This window comes from Aulonocara stuartgranti (genome assembly GCF_965226115.1).
Source record: "Aulonocara stuartgranti genome assembly, chromosome: 7".
NCBI lineage: Eukaryota > Metazoa > Chordata > Actinopteri > Cichliformes > Cichlidae > Aulonocara > Aulonocara stuartgranti.
Window position 1 is genome coordinate 60,680,224 of NC_138945.1, and position 12,770 is coordinate 60,692,993.

General features: G+C 39.8%; 2 protein-coding genes across 2 annotated transcripts; both read left to right on the forward strand.

Annotated features, from left to right (window-relative positions):
- Nucleotides 1-1,315: 1,315 nt before the first annotated feature.
- Nucleotides 1,316-9,278, forward strand: chkb (choline kinase beta). The gene is made up of 11 exons (XM_082541388.1): nt 1,316-1,934; nt 3,026-3,134; nt 3,305-3,418; nt 3,566-3,699; nt 3,784-3,888; nt 6,010-6,068; nt 6,743-6,830; nt 6,926-7,034; nt 7,682-7,782; nt 7,896-7,977; nt 8,079-9,278. Exons 1-11 carry the CDS (start codon nt 1,429-1,431, stop codon nt 8,133-8,135), a joined length of 1,464 nt encoding a protein of 487 aa, XP_082397514.1. The 5' UTR covers nt 1,316-1,428; the 3' UTR covers nt 8,136-9,278.
- Nucleotides 9,279-9,855: 577 nt separating this feature from the next.
- Nucleotides 9,856-12,678, forward strand: LOC309709793 (kelch repeat and BTB domain-containing protein 11). Its single transcript, XM_082538620.1, has 8 exons — nt 9,856-10,272; nt 10,361-10,549; nt 10,642-10,826; nt 10,893-11,244; nt 11,386-11,531; nt 11,654-11,808; nt 12,003-12,160; nt 12,291-12,678. The coding sequence occupies exons 1-8, from the start codon at nt 10,021-10,023 to the stop codon at nt 12,474-12,476; spliced, it is 1,623 nt and encodes a 540-aa protein (XP_082394746.1). The 5' UTR covers nt 9,856-10,020; the 3' UTR covers nt 12,477-12,678.
- The last annotated feature ends 92 nt before the right edge of the window (nt 12,679-12,770 follow it).

The window sequence follows — 12,770 nt, forward strand, 5'->3', positions numbered from 1 at the left end:
TCTATCTATCTATCTATCTATCTATCTATCTATCCAATTTTTTTGGAACCCTCCAGTCTCTTACAGTATGTTACTGTTAACTGAAATTACGGTAAAATTACGACCTGTTAAACAGTATGACCACCTGTTGGGACACAGTATCCTCTAGCAAAGATGAATATTTTTGGTACTGATGATGCGTGATGACGGTAAGTTACTGGTTAATATATTGCAGTTTATTACCTTGCAGTGGGCTTACAGTGACATACCGGGAATAAACGGTAGTATACCAATTTTTTAATCACAGTATGATGTTACTTTGTTGACGTAATTTACGACATAACGACATAACGGTATCTCACTGGCGCCAGTGAGATACCGTAAAAAAGGCTACGGTGCGTTACCATAATTTGTCCAAGAGTATTATACCACACCAGCAAAAAACGGTATCATCCTGCAGAACAGTAAGCTACCGTAACACGGCGTCACGGTATGACGCTGGCAACAGTGACGCCAGTATGTTACCGTAAAGTGGCGATGAAAAGTCTAACAGTGAAGGATATAAAGGAACAACAAAAAGTTGTTCAGTTTAGTAGATGTCCTAATGCTTGCTGTACGATTACATGGCTTCTATGAATGATTTTCAGTGACACTGAAAGTGTTCATTTCTATGCACTTGGCTAATTCACTGGCAAAGAGAAAACACAAACTCCCACTGCACCTCTGTTAAAATGTGTTTTTCTCAAATCCAACAAACAAATAAACAGTGGCATAGTCAGTTAGTTAGAATAGCCTCCTCATTTTAGTGTAATCAATATAAAGTACTTCAAGTAAAATTAAGAAAGTGTAAACATAAATGTTCCTACTTTAATTATAAGGTAAGAGTAATAATGCATAGCCCTTTCTGTTTGGGCGTCTGCAAATAAAAATTTTGCTTTCAACTAAATGAAAAGTTAGATACCGGCTCTTTAACTTACCTGCTCACAATAGACAGAGTATATTCATTTTAAGGGATTGCAAGAAAGAATAAGCTTCATCGTACTACTGTGGGCAATTGAAAACAACCCACACTTGAAAAAGTTTTAAAACTCAGTTTTATGTTGAATAAGACGCAAGCAAAGAGTAACTAGACCTTTTTCTCCCACATTCCTGCCAAATAATATCAGCGAATACACTCTGAAATCATATTATTCATTGCACTCAATGAATTCAAAGATATGCGCCACAGTCAATTACAAATAAAAACTTCATTTCCCAGAAACCTTCAGCGAACGTGACGTAGGAAGCTACTGCCAGCAACGACCAATGAGATTTGTGTGTGAACTCGCTCTCGAATTTTGATTGGACGTCGAATTCTTCATCTCGGCTCATCAATCCACTGGTACGTTGTCTGCGTAATGAGTTTACAGCAATCTGAATATATTACGGTTACGCTGTCAGCCGCCTCCCATGCGGTTCATAATATCCAGTTATGGTCGGCTCTTCCGGTTAAGCAGCTTTACAGGCGGACTGCGTGTGTCAGCGAGCCCCTCCTGTCGCCTCAGACCGACATTTCACCCTGCTATTCCTTCACTGTCCGCCCGGAAATTCAACATGCAGCCCAGCCGAAGTGTAGCAAGCAGTTGCGGCGAAGCGGGTTTAGGCAAAGAAAATAGTTCAGGGCCGGAGAATTACAGCACCAGCATTGCCACAGTCACTACAGAAGAAACAGATACTCCGGTTGTGAAGAAGCAAGTGGAGAGCACGCTTGTTCTAAACCAGAGACACCTAAGGACTCATAGTCCGCTATTAGGGGCCAACTGTGATGACGACTCGGAGGCAGAGTCCTTCCGGGATGGGAGAAGCGAAGAGGTCGACCGGGACACCAGGGATAGGGCCATAAATTGGTGCCGAGACTTTCTGTCGGGGTCGTGGAAGACCATTGAAGATGCTGATTTTCAAATCAGCATTGTCAGGTAAAATTCTTAAAAGTTATAGCAGTACGGTGGATAATAAAACACAATAATGTCTTCATTTAAATGATAGGGTATTATTATTAGTCGTTTTTTAAAACATACTAATCTGTAGGAACCAGTATGTTTGTGTTCATGGTTTCAAGTAAAGCGACGATAAGATCCAAGATCCTTGATGGTTTCTGCTACGTTGGGTCAGCTGCAGGGACACCCACCTCTCCTTAGTGTTTACTTATCTCGCTGTCAGACAACTTATGACGCTGTGAGTGTTGGAAAAGTGGCAGGTCAGCTGTGGGCTTATTCTGAGCTGACATTTGTTTGTTTGTTTTCCTCCCACACTGGTTTGCAGGTTCAAAATGATAGCATACCCAGTGTTTTCTACGTTCATCCAACAGTCTTGACCTCCAAATTATCAACATTACTGTAATTCACTTCAGTTTTTTTTTATACAGGCTCAAGGTGCTTTATATTGTAAGGTCAAGACACTACAATAATACTGAAGAAACCCCAATAATCAGAACGATCCCCTTTGAGCAAGCACTTGGCAACAGTGGGAAGGAAAACCTCCCTTTTAAGAGGAAGAAACCTCCAGCAGCCATTTGCTGCGACCCGTTGGTGGTAAAGATGGGACTTTAGACACAGTAACTTAACTATGTGGAGTGGTGTGTAAGCTCATCGTGAGTGAAGAAGAAACAAAAGGAAAATGAACCTGGGTCATCTTTTCATGTGATTTTATTTAAAAATTAAGACTATTCTCAGTGTGAGAGGTTTACACTGACTGAAACAGTCCAAATTTGAAGGGTCATGTGCCAACACCAACCAACTACAGTAGGGAGTCTCTCCGGCTGATCTAAAGAAGCTTGTGCTGTTTACTGTTTTTAAGGCTTAAGATATAATAAAAAGACGCCTACTTAAAACGAGTCATACAGTGATTTCATCGTAAATTTGCACCCAACAATCATCGATTTACCCTTAAGAGTATCTTTGAGTGGCCTTGTCTTTTGGCTTACATTTTTTATGGTTTCCAATCTCGATTAGAGAGAGATATTTCTAGCTTGGCCTAGCTGTTATAACACTGTTGTTTTTGTTTGCAGCGGTGGACTGAGTAATCTGCTGTACCTGTGTAGTTTGCCCGACCACGTGCAATGTGTGGAAGACGAACCTCGCCAGGTGCTCCTCAGGGTTTATGGTGCCATCTTACAGGTTAGTCTGTCGCGTATGTCAAGAAGTTGCATCTAATGTCTGTGGCTGAGAGTATCATTCGGGTATTTTAAAGAGAAGATTGCACCCCTTTATTGATGTCAGTATATGCTATAAATGCCATTAATTCTCATGTAAGTGTGTCTTCCATCACATGTGTCTCTGTGGTATAGGGAGTGGACTCTTTGGTACTAGAGAGTGTGATGTTTGCCATCCTGGCTGAACGAGCTTTAGGCCCAAAACTTTATGGCATCTTCCCCCAGGGACGCTTGGAACAGTACCTTCCGGTATGATGTACCCCAGTGTTTACACACAGTATATTCATACACACAGTGAGTTTATGCTGCTTTCTGCTGGAGTCATTCCCATCAGTTTGTTTTGTTTGTCTTTTAAACCATGTGATAAGAGATTTTGCTGTGTTTCTGTTTTCCAAGAATACTCGCATGCGCACCAGTCAGCTTTCGGACCCAGCCATCTCCGCTGAGATTGCCACGAAGCTGGCCCGTTTCCATAACATGGTTATGCCCTTTAACAAAAAGCCTAAGTGGCTGTTTGGGACCATCGATAAGTAAGTACATGTGAATGTTATCTCTCTACTGCTCAAACTGTAACTTAGTCACAGTTAAAGATACTCTGTCTGTGGTGTTTTTAGATACATGGAACAAGTGATGAATATTAGTTTTGTTCGTGAGGCACATGTGAAGAAGTACAACAAGCTGATGAAACTGGACCTTCCTGCTGAACTGAGAAGCCTCCGGTGAGTTGGAACGCAGGCTCTAGATTCTGTATACTGTCTTTTTGGACACAGTTTAAACAAAGCTTTAGATTGAGAAGAAGACAAATCAGTGAGTCCCCTCCTGACTCTCACACTAGTGTCAGGAAGAGAGTACAAACAGTACAAAGCTCCTGCTTTAATATGTTTATGTGAACAATGATGTAATTTGCATTGCTCTAGCCAACTGCTAGATCTCTTATCAGAGCCGTCTCATATTACATGCTCGAATTTTCATACAGGAACGCAAACAAAAACTTCACAAAGTGGGTATGAGTCACGCATTGGAGAGAGATTTAGCAGCTAAACAGTTTGTGCTGACTTTCTGTTTGCTGGTGAGGCCATAAGGTAACCATGCCAACATCAAGACTTTGAAAATGAGTTTTGTTAAATCAATAAAGTTTTAGGTCATTGTATAAATCAATGATTGTCAGTGTTGTTAGAGACATTTAGAAAACTGTCATGTATCCTCACCACCAGACAAGTAAGGTTACCCCTAAAATAGGGCTGTTCGATATAACGATATATATCGGATGATGATATAAAAACGTCTATCGTTTCATTTTACGCTATTGTTTGTTTCGTGGTGTCGCAAAATAAACTCTTTACGGCAATATTTTTTCATCGTTTTGACGGTCACTGTAGTGGCTATATTAATTTCTTAAAGTTCTCTCTTTCTCTTATATTTAATATAACCACACTACGGACAGACAAGCGCCTGTTTTCATGCGTTGTCGTTAGCAACAACGAAGGTAACAGCATCGTGTGTCCACTTGTTTATTTTCCACATAAACCTTTCACAATAAAGCTCAAGATCCTGTTGAGACTTTTCAAAAAAAACCTGAATCACGTGAAAGATGCAGAGTGTTTACAGATGAGAAGTAAAAAAGAGCCGTCAGGTGCGAAAAAATAAACCTTAGACTCAAACGTTAGAACAGGCTTTTCCCCGCAGCACGCCGTGTAATAAATACTCACAAAGAAAACGGCGGCCGTTACAACTTATGTCTAAAAATGTATAGTTTCATGCATCGGTTAAAACACTCGACTCCAGCTACATGCGCAGCTGGAAACACTTCCTGCAAGTCGAGCTGCCCGAGATTCACAGAATTTACAGAAAATGTTACATTTTTGTGATTTATATCGTTATTGGAACGATAGAATTCTTATATCGGGATATGAGATTTTGGTCATATCGTACAGCCCTACACTAAAATGAGTCTTTATGTGAAAAGGTTTGCTGCATTATTCAAAGCTGGAAGGATTGTAGCTCTGCTTACGTTACTTACATAAATGTAATCTTTGGAATTCATTCTTCCATCTGATAGGTGACCTTTGTCCCAGTGCTTCCACAAGTTCACTTGCTGAGTTGTCTGGGTAGTCTGACCTTAGAACAGCTAGAGAATCAGACCAGTGTTTATTGTCTTGTTTATATGTACTGGCTTCACATATGTAGTTGCTGTCTGCTGCAAGGAACTTGAGCCTTCAGATTTATCTGAGTTGAAAGCGTATCTGTCACAGCATGTTGCGTATGTGACTGCAGGGTACTGTTATCTTAGCTTGTTCTAGGCAGTTTGGCCTTCTCTCTATGGTCAGGAATTACTAGTGATCAAAGTGTCAGTTATATAATCGACTGCTGTTGTCACTGACGTTATTTTGGAGTTTTCGCTTTTGTACAAGAGTATTGATTTGTAAATTTTTACTTGGTTTGAATGGCTTAGTGTTTATCACATTTAATATCTTTACATATCCTGGCTGAATAGCAGAAATAATTGTGCTAAATCGTAGTATTAGTAACCCCTGACTTTTGTACAGTGCTCTATCCATGCTGTCAACAAATAAGAGTGGACCTGTAATAACTGTTGATTAGTTCAGTTTATCTTACGGTGCAATATTGACACAGTTTATTCACTTATTGTGTGCTATTGCTTAAGTTTAATTCTGGTAGATTAGGATGTCTACACTTTTCTCATGGAAGTTCTAAATTGTAGTGTTATATTGCATAAAATGCACTAGCTGCATATCCATCACTAAGATTTGTGTGTTCAAGTTTCTCTCTTTTTCTTTCATCACCTACTTGGTTTTTCTTGCCCCATGTCTCCACAACAGTGCTTTGCTCGCAGCAACTCCCTCACCAGTGGTGTTTTGCCACAATGACGTCCAAGAAGGTAAAATCTTCCATCCATCCATCCAGTCATAGCTCCGCCTATCATTACGCCTCTGGTGTGGTCCGATAGATCCCACCCTCTGGTTTCACTGTCACAATTCTTACGAAAGCTGTGCATTATATAAGTCAAGAGCAAGCTGGGTTGTAGTTTTTAATAGGGACAGCTCATGTTCAGCTATAGTCATAGCTCTGCAGCTATAAAAGCATTTTCAGGGTTTGATACACATAAGCTGACAGCTGATAAACTTGCTTCACAAAAACTGTTCCATGTCATCTTAAAGGTGTGACATCGGCACTCTGTGCAGACCAGTTGAGTTCTTCTACACCAAACTGTGAAAATTTCAGTTCATCTCTTTAGGACAGTCTTTGCAAAGCCAACAAAAAAAGCTTGTGCCAAGATGCTAAAGGCACAATTTACTGTAAATTATCAATGTATGCTTTAATGTTTTCAGTATTAGAATTAAGGGCAAAAAGGACATTTGGATTCTTTTTTTTTTTTTTTTGCATTATACAATGAAGATTTATCATTTAATTATGATTCAAACTATAAGTTATTTCACATTAAAGTTTTTTATAATGTCAAAAGAAATGTAATATTGGAAGACCAGTCTGGTAGTAAATGCTACTACTTCATTTTGTTAAGCTAAAGCCTCACTTCTTGTTTTGTTGCTGCAGGCAACATCCTCATGCTGGAAGACGGAAAGCATTCCTCAGCGGAAAAACTCATGCTCATAGACTTTGAATACAGCAGTTACAACTACAGGTAATGTGTAAGGGGAATGTTGTCTTGATTTAGCAATCAAATAATTGTGCCACCTGTACGTGAAGGTAAATAACACAATGTGTTCCTTTTTGTAGGGGTTTTGACTTTGGCAACCATTTCTGTGAGTGGATGTACGACTACACCTACAATGAGTGGCCTTTCTACAAAGCCACACCAGAGAACTATCCAACCAGAGAGCAGCAGGTCAGTCCGAAAAAACACTAGCGCCAAATAAAGAGTATTCAAATTGAGCTGCATTTTTAACACTGCTTAAATTAGTTACTCCTGACATGCTGCATTGTAATTATGAATATAGAAGTTGTAATAATATAGAAGGTAAGTTGATGTACTGTCAAGGAAAACCGTGCAGAAAACTTGGATTTGAAACATTTACTTGGAGATATGTATACGCACACTGGTTGATTTTTGACAGTAAGTCCTGGATTCACTTTTAATAGATGCATTCAATTAATGACACAAATATTGTGCTGTGTTTTGTCTTGATTTAATACTCGCACAGCTTCACTATATTTGTTTTTCTTTCTCTTCAGTACATTTAGGATCTGATTCCTTATTTATTGTTTTGATATAAAGCTAGTTAGAAAATTTTCTACTAATCTTTCCTTGGAAAAATAAAACTGGGCTGATGTTCAAACCAAAACTTTGAAGTCATCTCCCTTGATGGGATAGACTGGTTATGCAGTGCCATCTAATGGTGAAACTTCATACATTTTTATGTTTAATAGCGAGATCAAATGCTGCACATGCAGTCAAATCAAATCAGTTAAATCAGAAACAGCTGGAAGTTTAGCCACACTCACTAACTTGTAACTTTTTTTTTTAAATTTCAGCTTCTTTTTATTAGAAGTTATTTGGCAGAACAGCACAAAGACACTAACGTTGCTGTGGACCAGACACAAATTGAAGAAGATTTAATAATTGAAGCAAACAGGTAAAACAGCCTTAAATAGATTTTACAGCAGTGCTGACGATCAATTAGAACAAGTTACAGCAGATCAACAGATCACTGGATTTTCTGTTTGTTTGTTTTTTTTTTAATTGTAGATATGCATTAGCATCACACTTCCTCTGGGGGGTCTGGTCCATCATACAAGCTAAGATATCCAAGATTGAGTTTGGATACATGGTAAGGAGTGTTTGATTCTTATTACTGTTGTTATTATTCTCTTTTAGTGTAGCGCAAGTCACACATTTATATTTTTTGTAATAAACCACATTGTCTTGCAGGACTACGCCCAGTGTCGTTTTGATGCCTACTTCAAGCAAAAGAAGCTCTTCAGCTGAGATCCAGCTTGTTAATCAAAATGTACTGTCTCATTTGTTTGTCGTTATCATTCTTCAAGCTTGCCCCCTACATTGTGTTGGAACTATGCCTGTCTGCTTAAGCTGAAATGACAAAAAAGAGCCTCTGCACCTCAGGCATTCTATTTTACTCATGAATACCCTTATTGTGAAATGTTGTCATCATTTTGGGGGCCACAGTTGATTCACAACTGGTTTTCTTTCATATAAACACTTGTTAGATGCACTTCACTTCCTTGGACCATTATTAGACACTTTTATCATGGGATGCATTTGTGTAAAAGATCTACCTCACCCTTGTGATGTTCATAGGGTGCATAGTTTTCATCGTAAAGGGCTGATTCTGACTATTCAGTGAGGGAATAACTGAGACCCTTATTACCTAATCACTCCATGCTTCATAACCTTTTCCTTAAACAATTTAAAAATATTCCACACCAGTTATTCTTTAACTGTTACATTACAAACTTGCCTACATTTAGCAAATTATTATGTAAGGACTTTTTTAAAAATATACAGTTTGCATAAATTTTCATCACTGTAGAAAAAAATACTGTCAGTTTAACTATTAGAAAGTGTAAAGCTGTTTTCACACATGAACTGGAGCGCTGATCTGTTTTGGACATTCAAAGCAGAAAGTTTACTTTGTGTCCTATTGCACAGATGTGAGAATTGCGCAAGTGGTAGTGGTGTATAGCAACTCCTGCATGCTTTATCCAGACAGCACCCTCTCCTTACTTGCACAAAGCTTTTCCCATAATGAGAACACATCTGAAACAGGCTCTCTTATGTACTGCATCAGCATTTTGCAACTTAAAGCAACATGCAGAGTTCATGTATGAAAAATGGCTTACAGCATTTATGTCAGTCTTTTTTTTGTCCTTGTCACTAATTAAGATAACTGTTATTACAGTGCATTTCTGCTGCACTAACTACCTGCCCATTTGACGGTTTTGTTTCCACTTCTTTAAAATTGCTTCTATACCTGCTGCTTCAAATATGTGACATTCTTACCAAATATACCAATCTTTTAGAAAATATTTTAAAAAATTGGAATATTTGTGCACGTTTCACCAATAATAAAAACGTGTTACAGTCAATTACTGTAGCCCATTTGAATGTGAAGTGCTTTTTTTGACATGCTTTTATTTATTTTGACTTTGTTCTATATTTGAATAAATGTACATCAATTTGACATCAAAGTTTCCAAAACAATGTTTTACACAAAGACGAAACTTGAAAGTTTACTCATTAACTACCTGTGACTGTTTTTGTTTTTAAGGAACATCTTTTCTGTAATTTTATTCTGTTAAACAAATTCAGTTTAAATGCGAATAAACACATGTGCTTAAAAGCTCGTCTTACATCTTTCAGCTGCTAAAGCTTTATTTCATGTCTAGATAAGTTTTACAGAGATGTGAAGGTAAGCTAACCACAAAGTAATTTGAGTGACCGATGATGTTCAGACTGAACACTATCCCACCTCTGTGATCCAAGAATAGATCAGGCAGAAAGACTTGCACTGCTCTAAGATTAAGAGACCCTTCTGAGTCCACCTGGTCTGCTGCAGGGCAAGAAACGTTTTCTAGCATTTTATTCGCCGTGCTTATTAGAGCGCCAAGCAGTACGAAATCGGACCCTGACGTTTTGGTGTTTACGTCGTTAAAGGTCACGTGACTGTGAGAGCTGAGGCAGGGAAATGGAGAGCAGCTGACAGCACATGGACTAAAATGCTTCTATTTTTCCATTGTGCAGAGGTTGTTGGAATTCTTCAGCGGGCCTGGCTTACCTTATATGGAGGACCTGCATTTCATTTCTGAATTACAGTGAGGTGCAACTTTGATCCAGACAGCGCTCTGTCATTCAGATGAATAATCTCAGGCAATACGTTATGATACTTTTTGAGTGGGTAAGCTTTTGGCTGAAATGCATTCTTAGAAGGATTTTGGATGCTTTTCCAATAGTCAACAACTGGATAGCGTCCTCAGCTGTCACAGACAGAGCATTATGCCAAACAGACTCAGAGGAATGGAAGACTAATGAAGCGCTCCGCACATATCTCCTTGGAGATGGTGATGAAACCAAGGTTACAGTCCAAACCAGCCCACATGCCTTTCTTGTGAGTATTAAGCAACGTGTGAGATTTCCAGTCATACTGGTTAACAAAAGGCCGTTTAAAAAACTTGGTTTAATAATTTATTTCAAAGGTGAACCTACAAAGACTTTCAGAGTGCAGTGAGTACTTCCGAGCTTTGTCCCAGTCCAGCATGAGAGAGACCTCTGAGAGCCTCATCCACATGGATCACGTGTCCTCTTCCATCTTCCGCAATCTGCTTGAGTTTTCCTTCAATAATAATTTCAAAGTTCCCCAAAATGAGTTGGGAGCACATATAAAGGTACAGCTTCATATATAAACCTCCTTGGCTAGTAATTCAAATTCCTAGGAGTGACATCATGATTTCTTATATTTCTCTTTCTGTCTCTGGAGGTAAGCAACTATCTTCTAGCAGATGCCTTCCTCTCAAAGTGCCTGTCAGTCCTGACAGATGAGCTCAGCCCATCTAACTGTTTGTCATACCTGAGTCTTGCTCATGAGATCTTTTGTGTGGAACTGAAGATGACAGTACTGACTTACTTGAGTAGAAACCTGCTGGAGCTCCCAGACATCATCAGGTAAGCAAAGTTTCAATTCCCCAATTTTAAATGTTTGTCTTTCACTAAAATCGATTTATACCTCAGGTGCCTGAATGAAGAGGAGAGGGAAGAAGCTGTCCACTTGAGGACTCGAGGAGACCGACACCTCTGCACCCTACGGAAAGAGAACCTGAGTTCTTGGAAGGATCCAGAAACAGAACATGCACGACACATATTCACCCTGCATGGATCAGAGGACAGTGGAGATTGGTGTCCACTTACAGAGCTTCCCTTTCGGGCTGATAAGTGGTGTATTACAACAGTGGTGCTTTACAACTACTTGTATGTCATAGGAGGTTACAGGGAGCGTATGAAGAGAGGCTGGGAGTTCAGCATGGCTTCCTTTCGATACAATCCCTTTACTCATACGTGGGTCACCACATCTCCTCTGATAAAAGTAAGCAGTCTCCCAGTTTGAGTCTCAAGCAGGTGGCCAGTCTGCCTGTTTGTCTTAGCCCCAGCGAATTCCTCTTGCCTTGTCTTTTTCCATCGTTTATATAACACTAATGAAAAGTGTCGCCATCTGTCATATCCACAGCACAGAAGGCACTTCAGTGCAGTGGCCTGTGAAGGCTGTATTTACGCAGTGGGAGGCTGGTACTTGGACTCTCTAGTAACTCCAGACTCCAGCACAGCTCTCTACACAGCTGTAGAGTGCTATGACCCATGGAAAGATAAGTGGAGGTTTGTTTCCTCTTTGTTAGTTCAAAACAGCTAACAGCTTTCTGCAGCACTTGATGCTTTCTAATTCTTTCTCTTCCAAAAAAAAAAGCTTCCTTTAGTTATTGGTATAATCTCTGCCTCAGGTTTGTGTCCTCATTGCCACTCACTGACTTCCAGTTCACCATGTCTTTGTCCCATGATGTTCCTCTTGCTACGACCCTTGGACAGTGTATCTATGTGCTGGGGAGCATCCAGAGGACTGGAGAGAAGTTGTTACTGCAGTACAACACAAAGAAAGGTGCATACATCTGGAAAAAAGCAACCAAGCTCAGCAAAAGAAACCTGGTTTTATTTCCAGCACAGAAAGCTCACTCTTATGTGTGCTGCTGTCTGGAAAATGCCTTCGGTATAGTTCACCGGCTCTAGATTTACATTTACAAGCTGTACACTGATTCATAAATGGTTCTTTTGAATTCTTTCTTTCTCTATTAGATGTATGGTCTGAACTGCTTCCCACCCTTACCAGAGCCAGCGTAGATCTCCCTACACTTTACTTCCTGGGGGCCACGGACAGGCTGCTTGTGATTGGTGGCAACAACTCAGAGAATGTGGTAACCTCGTTCTGTGCGGAGTCACAGAAATGGGGGCCGGTAAACAATCAACAAACCCACACTCATATTAGAAGAGCACTGGATTATCTGGATGCCTAAATAACATATTCATTCAAAGTAATTTTTCACTCCATTTAAATTGTTGATAATGCTCTTTTTTCCCCCCCAGGTTTACAGCGCTGAGAAAGTGGCATTTGCAGGTCAGGGGACAGTGGCTGGTGATCAGATCCTGATGATGCCAAGTGTTGAGCACAACACTATTGTTAGCATGGACCTCCAAACACTCTCCCTCAAAGCTTTCCCTCCTCTACCCATCTTCACTCGCTATGAAGCTACCTTTTATCTTCATTTCTAATGCTATGGTTAGCATCTTTGCACACATATGTTGTGTGCAGGTTCTTTTGGGCTGAATGTAGTTTGCAATAGCCCAAGTACTTCTAGATCACTTCCCAGTCCTTATGTTGTCCAGTGTTCATATTTCCTAAAATGTAAGACCAGTTTACCCCGCTATGTTGAATGTTTGATTTGTTTACATTAAAATAATGCAGTATATACAATGCAATACCTTTCTTGCCTTGATTAACACCTTCAAGTCCTACTAACCATCACCACCTTGCCATCACCAGTGTGTGAATGTGTGTGTGAATGG

Coding starts and splice junctions, on each gene's coding strand:
- LOC309709793 (XM_082538620.1), top strand. CDS start 10,021: ATGAATAATCTCAGGCAATACGTTATGATACTTTTTGAGTGGGTAAGC. Junction 10,273..10,360: donor CCAGCCCACATGCCTTTCTT/GTGAGTATTAAG, acceptor TTTATTTCAAAG/GTGAACCTACAAAGACTTTC. Junction 11,245..11,385: donor CCACATCTCCTCTGATAAAA/GTAAGCAGTCTC, acceptor TCATATCCACAG/CACAGAAGGCACTTCAGTGC.
- chkb (XM_082541388.1), top strand. CDS start 1,429: ATGCGGTTCATAATATCCAGTTATGGTCGGCTCTTCCGGTTAAGCAGC. Junction 6,831..6,925: donor TACAGCAGTTACAACTACAG/GTAATGTGTAAG, acceptor TCCTTTTTGTAG/GGGTTTTGACTTTGGCAACC. Junction 7,035..7,681: donor ATCCAACCAGAGAGCAGCAG/GTCAGTCCGAAA, acceptor TTTAAATTTCAG/CTTCTTTTTATTAGAAGTTA.